Source organism: Chanos chanos, chromosome 12 (assembly GCF_902362185.1).
Source record: "Chanos chanos chromosome 12, fChaCha1.1, whole genome shotgun sequence".
Taxonomy (NCBI): domain Eukaryota; kingdom Metazoa; phylum Chordata; class Actinopteri; order Gonorynchiformes; family Chanidae; genus Chanos; species Chanos chanos.
Genome location: NC_044506.1, coordinates 19,459,451 through 19,468,124, shown reverse-complemented (window position 1 = coordinate 19,468,124; position 8,674 = coordinate 19,459,451). Strand labels below are relative to the sequence as shown.

At 44.3% G+C, this 8,674-nt stretch overlaps 1 protein-coding gene across 1 annotated transcript in view; it reads left to right on the top strand.

Moving 5' to 3' along the window:
* Positions 1-5,739: 5,739 nt before the first annotated feature.
* The window catches only part of sdc3 (syndecan 3), a 24,638-nt gene continuing 21,703 nt past the window's right edge, over positions 5,740-8,674 (top strand). The window contains exon 1 of the mRNA XM_030789260.1: positions 5,740-6,067. Coding sequence (XP_030645120.1) covers positions 6,014-6,067 — 54 coding nt within the window. The 5' untranslated portion in view covers positions 5,740-6,013. The remainder of the gene's footprint in view (positions 6,068-8,674) is intronic.

Sequence of the window (8,674 nt, the reverse complement as noted above, 5' to 3'; positions counted from 1 at the left end):
TAGATTGTCTCTAAACAATGTGTGATCTTTATTTTGAAACAAAACAGGAAAAAAAAAACCTCAAAATTTCAAACTCGTCTCTGCGTCTTGCCTTTTGACTGTCTCTTCAAAAACAAACAAACAATTCATTTTCACCGTCACACTCATTAATGACATTGCTGTTGAGATGTTTTCTCCCGTTTTGTGGGACTGTGAGGTGTGAGTGTATTGTTCATATGGCTGCATGTTGCTATAGAGATGCTCCTGACTGTTTCTAATAAACCAGCTCTTCTCATTTTGATTATATAAAAAACAAAGACACACTGGCCCAGACTCAGATATTTCCATTACTGCCAGCTGGTATTTACACCCTTATCCTAGCACCCCCCCCCCCCCCCCCCCCCCCCCCCCCCCCCCCCCCCCAAGTCAAAGTGACTGACTGTAGTCCAAGCCAGTTTACCCCAGTATATGTAGTTTGTTTGGTCCGGATGCAAACCCGACCATCTGTGAACAGTGATAGGGACCCAGATACATCATTCACAACAGGGGGTCAGTCACACACCAGATGAATCAGATAGGATGGAAAAGTCTGGAAAATGACATGAGAAAGGTGGAAGTGATGATAATACCATCATGAGCTCGCTTTTATCGAAACTGACAATTCAAGCACTTTGGAAGCCTGGCAAAGTCTGCCAAATGAATTTGTTTAAAATAAATTTTAAAGAGTTGGCACTTGTGGGGTTTTTTTTAATGATTAAGTAGTAGGTCAGTATTCTTTCCCTTCCTGAGGTCAACTGTAGCCCTCTGTTAAAACCTGCAGTGCGTCGCCACGGACACAAACGTCCGAATGTGTCAGAAAAGAACGTCATGGCCGTGAGTTCTAAACGTCCTCAGTCAAATCTCTGTGAGAACTCCACTTTGGCCTGACAGCTAATACTTACTGCTATATATCTGAGACTTCCAGGTACAGACTGACAAGCTGGTTATGGCTAATCAACCGGACACAGTAGTGGTGGACAAGCAGAAGAAGAAAGCTGTAGTGTTAGACATAGCAGAAGATGTGGAAGATGAAGGTGACACTCGGAGCTGGGGGAGTGTTTCCAGCAGATCCCAGGAAGACCATCTGAGATCTCTGTCCAGAAGAGCGCCGTCCTAGGAACAGCTAAGATACTGTGCAGGACCCTCAGGCTCCAAGGCCTCTGGTAGAGGACCGCCCACAGAGGCGAATTTTTTTTTCTTTTTTTTTTTTTTCAAAATATATCAGACAAAAATATTTTGAACAGCCCATCAAGTCAAATTGTTCAAATACAGATCAACAACCACAGTCACTGATCTAAGAAAGACAAGTTCACTCGTCAGGGTATGACCAAACTGGACAAATCCATCTACACATGCTCAGCGCTGACAGATAGAATCAGAAATTCAGGGTCGCTCTCGGGTAATTTCACGATTTCGATGAATATATCATGTATTTGCACAGTGTTATGTTACTTTGAGGCCACCGTATTCAGAGCAGCCGGGCTGTTGCCGTAGTTACCAGTAGTAGAAGTAAATGAGTGTCGTAGTAGCTGAACGCATTTGTGTAGTGTGAGCACACATAAGCGGTTAAGTTATTAAAACGAGCTCCAGACGCCCTGTCTTTGTGTTAAAGACACAACAACATGAATATGAACACGCCAAAGATAAAAGCTCTGCATAATACCTCTGGTTTGACTTGACTCTGATCCATCTGGTATGAGGACCACTCATATGGGAGCTCATGAGGGCCCGGGTCAGCAGCGAGGGGGAGACAAGGGGAGAGATATCAAAGACAGACAGACCAACAGGACTGAACGAAACCTTGATGTGTTCGCACTGAAATGACCAAATTACTTGGCAGATTTTTCCATAAAGATCGGATATATTTCTGGCACACCCCCATCACTCTTGAGCCCCACCCCCCTTTAATCAGCACTCACACTGCTGGCTCAAATTGCTGATCACAGCGTTTCTTTTCTTTTTTTTTTTTCCTTTTCTTCTCTTTTCTTTTTTTTCCGAGGCTTCAAATTGACTTGACAGTAGGTGGTAATCAATCTGACCCGGCTGCAGTGGAGTCTAGAGTTCAGCCTGCAGCAAAGACACGCCAGGAGAAACACGAGGAGTGTGCTGAACAAGACAGAGAGATAATGTGAAGCGTTGTAGACTTGGCTGAGGGGTCTCCTGTGCGCTGAGCTTCAGACATCCAGAGGAACTGTGATGGGACAGAGGGGCCTGCTGTCAGCTCAGCATCTAGACTGGTTTAGAACAAGGTCAGGGATCAGGGAATGGGACATATTACGATAAATGAGGCTTTAGTGTTGGAGAATGGACGAATTGTGTTAATAAATCTGTAGTGTTGGACAATGAGACATTGTGTTAGTAAAGCTGAGTGTTGGGGGATGGGATCTTGTGTTAATAAAGCTGTAGTGTTGGGGATTGAGGTGTGTTAATAAAGTTGTAGTGTTAGAGATTGAGATGTGTTAATAAAGCTGTAGTGTTAGGGAATGGGATGTTGTGTTAATAAAGCTGTAGTGTTGGGGAATGAGGTGTGTTAATAAATCTGTAGTGTTGGGGGATGGGATCTTGTGTTAATAAAGGTGTAGTGTTGGGGATTGAGATGTGTTAGTAAAGCTGTAGTGTTGGGGAATGGGATGTGTTAATAAAGCTGAGTGTTGGGGAATGGGATGTGTTAATAAAGCTGTAGTGTTGGGGAATGGGATTTTGTGTTAATAAAGCTGTAGTGTTGGGGAATGAGATGTTGTGTTAATAAAGCTGTAGTGTTGGGGATTGAGATGTGTTAGTAAATCTGTAGTGTTGGGGGATTGAGGTGTTAATAAAGCTGTAGTGTTGGGGATTGAGATGTGTTAATAAAGCTGTAGTGTTGGGGAATGAGATGTTGTGTTAATAAAGTTGTAGTGTTAGAGATTGAGATGTGTTAATAAAGCTGTAGTGTTAGGGAATGAGATGTTGTGTTAATAAAGCTGGAGTGTTAGGGATTGAGATGTGTTAATAAATCTGTAGTGTTGGGGAATGGGATGTTGCGTTAATAAAGCTGTAGTGTTGGGGAATGAGATGTGTTAATAAAGCTGTAGTGTTGGGGAATGGGATGTTGCATTAATAAAGCTGTAGTGTTGGGGATTGAGATGTGTTAGTAAAGCTGTAGTGTTGGGGATTGAGATGTTGTGTTAATAAAGCTGTAGTGTTGGGGAATGAGATGTTGTGTTAATAAAGCTGTAGTGTTGGGGATTGAGATGTGTTAGTAAAGCTGTAGTGTTGGGGATTGAGATGTGTTAGTAAAGCTGTAGTGTTGGGGATTGAGATGTGTTAGTAAAGATGTAGTGTTGGGGAATGAGATGTGTTAGTAAAGCTGTAGTGTTGGGGATTGAGATGTGTTAGTAAAGCTGTAGTGTTAGGGATTGAGATGTGTTAATAAAGCTGTAGTGTTGGGGAATGAGATGTTGTGTTAATAAAGCTGTAGTGTTAGGGATTGAGATGTGTTAATAAAGCTGTAGTGTTGGGGATTGAGATGTGTTAGTAAAGCTGTAGTGTTGGGGAATGAGATGTTGTGTTAATAAAGTTGTAGTGTTAGAGATTGAGATGTGTTAATAAAGCTGTAGTGTTAGGGAATGAGATGTTGTGTTAATAAAGCTGGAGTGTTGGGGATTGAGATGTTGTGTTAATAAAGCTGTAGTGTTGGGGAATGAGATGTTGTGTTAATAAAGCTGTAGTGTTGGGGATTGAGATGTGTTAGTAAAGCTGTAGTGTTGGGGATTGAGATGTGTTAGTAAAGCTGTAGTGTTGGGGATTGAGATGTGTTAGTAAAGCTGTAGTGTTGGGGAATGAGATGTGTTAGTAAAGCTGTAGTGTTAGGGATTGAGATGTGTTAGTAAAGCTGTAGTGTTGGGGACTGAGATGTGTTAGTAAAGCTGTAGTGTTGGGGAATGGGATGTTGCGTTAATAAAGCTGTAGTGTTGGGGAATGAGATGTGTTAGTAAAGCTGTAGTGTTGGGGATTGAGATGTTGTGTTAATAAAGCTGTAGTGTTGGGGAATGAGATGTTGTGTTAATAAAGCTGTAGTGTTGGGGATTGAGATGTGTTAGTAAAGCTGTAGTGTTGGGGATTGAGATGTGTCAGTAAAGCTGTAGTGTTGGGGATTGAGATGTGTTAGTAAAGCTGTAGTGTTGGGGAATGAGATGTGTTAGTAAAGCTGTAGTGTTGGGGATTGAGATGTGTTAGTAAAGCTGTAGTGTTGGGGATTGAGATGTGTTAGTAAAGCTGTAGTGTGAGGGATTGAGATGTGTTAATAAAGCTGTAGTGTTGGGGAATGAGATGTTGTGTTAATAAAGCTGTAGTGTTAGGGATTGAGATGTGTTAATAAAGCTGTAGTGTTGGGGATTGAGATGTGTTAGTAAAGCTGTAGTGTTGGGGAATGAGATGTGTTAATAAAGCTGTAGTGTTGGGGATTGAGATGTGTTAGTAAAGCTGTAGTGTTGGGGATTGAGATGTGTTAATAAAGCTGTAGTGTTGGGGATTGAGATGTGTTAGTAAAGCTGTAGTGTTGGGGATTGAGATGTGTTAATAAAGCTGTAGTGTTGGGGATTGAGATGTGTTCGTAAAGCTGTAGTGTTGGGGATTGAGATGTGTTAATAAGGCTGTAGTGTTGGGGATTGAGATGTGTTAGTAAAGCTGTAGTGTTAGGGATTGAGATGTGTTAATAAAGCTATAGTGTTGGGGAATGAGATGTGTTAATAAAGCTGTAGTGTTGGGGGATGGGATGTTGTGTTAATAAATCTGTAGTGTTGGGGAATGGGATGTTGTGTTGATAAAGGTGTAGTGTTGGGGATTGAGATGTGTTAATAAAGCTGTAGTGTTGGGGGATGGGATGTTGTGTTAATAAATCTGTAGTGTTGGGGAATGGTTGAAACTGAAGCAGTGAACTGTGGTAACAGGTGAAGAGGACATCATGTCATAAAGATGAAGCAGAGGTCCAGGGTGCTTTGCTCTGATAGGGCAATTGTGATTAGGAAAACTGGATATATTTCTGTACATCACACAGAATGTAGGTTTAACTGTTTTACCAGCAAAATCTGGAGGATATGAATAATTATAAAATTGGAAGGATGTATGCTTTCATGATGACCTGCAGTAAGGGTAGTGTTGCTGGAAGCTAAATAGTGTGTGTGTGTATGTGTGCGTGCGTGCGCGCGTGCATGCATGTGTACAGTAGGAATATCCTGGCTCTTTCGCCTTGTCCTGTTGTTCTAAGTGGACAGTTTTGTCACAAGCACAAGTCCGTGCTGTCAGTCAAGCGTATGCCATATATTTGACAAGTGAGGATTCCCTCCTGTCAACACAATGAAACTGACAGGCTTGATATATGAATGAAGCCTTGGCATTGGACAACCACACACACACACACACACACACACACATATATATATACACACTAAAAGTCAGGTCTCAGAAGAGGTGGTAAAAGCTCTCTCCAGACACCATAGTGACAGAAATGAAGAAATAAGACGGAAATGACGAGCTAAAGACATGGAGGGAGAGAGAGCTCTAGACAGAGAGAAAGAGAGTGAGGAACCCCCTCAGCCAACCAACGGCAACAGTGTTGATGCTCTACTGGGCTGCAGGGGGCATCCTCACCCAAAGGAGCAGCGAGTACTATCCAACTGGAGCACATCCTCCTTCTGCCACACACAATATAGAGAGAGTGTGAGGAGAGAGAGAGAGAGAGAGAGAGCGCTGGCGTCTGCTCATTGTGATTCTATCTGAACACAAAAAAATCGGGGGGTGAAAATAGCAGGGAAAGCCACGGACTGTTCCCTGGCTTTCCTGTAATTCAGCGGGAATAGACCGAACCAAATCACGGGTTATACGGATGTGCCGACGACCGCGCGAACTGAAGTGGGATACCGAAAACTGAAGAGAGAGGGCTTTTATTGTATTTTCCCAAAGCGACGCAGAGGCGAGAGCGCGACCCTGCGTTGTTGCTGCTCCCATTCGGGGCACCATGAAGCTCCCGTGCTGGATGGCGCTAGCGCTGCTCCTCGCGCAGACCACACTGGTAAGCACAAGCCCCATTCAGTCTATTGTGTTCTATTGTTGTAAGATGCTGAGTTATCTCCGCTCGACTACGGGTTGACACCTCAGAACTTGATTTTATCAATACTAAGCGCGCGAGAGGGTGTGTGTGTGTGTGTGTGTGTGTGTGTGTGAGAGAGAGAGAGAGAGAGAGAGTTAAGCCGTCATCAATGGGGGGTCAGTAGCCGTGCATGTATTCAACTATGTGATCAGTAGTAAATCTTGGACGCGACCCACATTTCTTCGCCTGGCCGCAGACAGCGCGTCTCGTGCGGCCTGGAGTCGTTCGTCTGCTCGTGGGCTGGAGAGGAGGCTTCACTTGCGGGCCCGTCTAGCCACGGGGATCCTCGCCTTGGCTGTTCTAAGGACCAGCCTGGTCATGTGTGTGTGTGTGTGTGTGTGTGTGTGTGTGTGTGTAGGTGAATTGGTATTGTAGGTCAGGGACATACCACTGGCCCCCTTCCCCCGGTGCAGCGGTGTGTGTATGAGTGTGTGTTTTGGTTTACGCGTGTTGGGGTGTAATTATCTCGTGGCCTCTCATTACGCATTAATTACACGTTTTCTCCCTGCTCTTGCGCTCGAGTAGATCGGGTTTATTTGGCACGCGTATATCGTCCACGTTCATCCATACCATGCACGGTGCTCAGCAGGGATTTATTGCAGGACAAGACTGAGGAGATCACGGAGATAAATATCACGGCAGCTGCTAGTAATAGGTGTCCTTAGAGATGTGGACAGAGCGACAAGCGCAGTGGTATTTGCCCAGGTTTGTGTCGATGCTCGCGGATGCGGGGCCGGGTGGCTCGGGCGGGGTAGGGAGGAGTGGGTTGCAGGAGAGAGCAGGAGAGGTGACGTCATTAGGAATCGCAGGCAGATGGAGCGAAATGTTTATAGACGTCGCGCGGAGCTTCGTTAACCCACCCGCTCTTGAGCAATTTATTTAAGTCTCAGAAGTATATGAAAGGAAAATATTTACGGCAGAAGGAGATATTAAGACTTCATGAAATGTAAATATTTACGTTTGCTGAAATAAACCTACTATGCTCGCCAGTATAGAGGTCAAGTCGGCATTATGACTTGGGCGTGCTTATGGCTTCAGTCGCCATGTGTTGTTTCCTTTCTCCTCACTCAAGACTGGCTTCCTGCGCTTCCGTGTACATTATACTGCATAAACAATCAGAAGTCTGTTGTTGCAACCATTCCAATATAGCCTCACACATATTATGCTACAAATACAGATCTTTAGGGTAAAAAAAAAAACCTTTGAAAGAGCCACTTTTTGGAACATTGCCACACCCAAAGGTGTGATATATATGCTCATTACACACACAGAGTATCACACACACACACAGTGCATATGTGTCCATTAGATGAATTCCCAGATCTAAATTAAACTCTGGAACACTGAGCCAGACAGGATGTGACATCATTGACCTGATTCCCATCAAACTTCCTCCAGAGAAGCATCAAGTTAAACTCTGTCAGCTTTCTCTCTCTCTCTCTCTCTCTCTCTCTCTCTCTCTCTCTCTCTCTCTCTCTCTTCCTCTCTCTCTCTCTCCCTCTCTCTCTCTCTTTCTCTTTCTCTGTGTGACTGAAATGGTGTGTGAAGCTTTGTATGTTCCATGCCAGAGAGCATGTGTATGGGTGGGAAAGCGTGTGTTTAAAAGAGGGAGTTTGGCTTAAAAGGCAAAGCAACGGATGCTTATCTCCTAAATTTGGTCTTTGAAGCCCACTCACTGTGTGAGTGTGTGTGTGAGTGTGTGTGTGTGTGTGTGTGTGTGCGTGTGTGTGTGTGTCTGCATGTGCATGTGTGTGGATCACGCTGGACTCCTGGGCTGTGTAATGAATCAGTGTTTTGTGCAGGACACGACAAAGACAAGCATAGAGAGAGACGAAGGAGGAATGACACAGTGAGAAAGTAGAGAGAGAGAGAGAGAGAGAGAAAAAGACAGAGAGAGAGAGAGACAGAGAGAGAGACAGCGAGAGAGAGACAGAGACAGAGAGAGAGAGAGAGAGAGAGAGACGAGAGACAGAGAGAGAGAGAGAGAGAGAGAGACAGAGAGAGAGACAGAGAGAGAGAGAGAGAGAGGGAGAGGGAGAGAGAGGGAGAGAGGGAGAGAGAGAGAGGGAGAGAGGGAGACAGAGAGAGAGAGAGAGAGAGAGAGAGAGAGAGAGAGGAATGTGGCAAGCAATTTGACACAGGAAGTTGCCCCCTCCTGCTTTCTCATAAGACTGCAGTAAGGCTCAAGGCTCCCAAACTCTCTCTCTCTCTCTCTCTCTGTCTCTCTTTCTCTCTCTCTCCACACACTTATCTGTCAATATCTGCACTCCAGTACACCGGTGATATGAAACCAAAGCTTATGCCATTTTCATAGTATAATGGTGTTATATTTTTGTAATAAATTAGATTTGGAAGGGTGGAGAATTAGGATGCCAAAGCAGCAGTATGGCTTTCATCCATCTTCACTCAGGATGGATTATGGCAGCAGGTGGCATGATTTTGAGCATAACAAGCATAGTTAAATCCTAATTTAAACGGCCCTCAAACCAAGACATTGCTGTCACTCAACACTGTGTTCGTCCATAACAC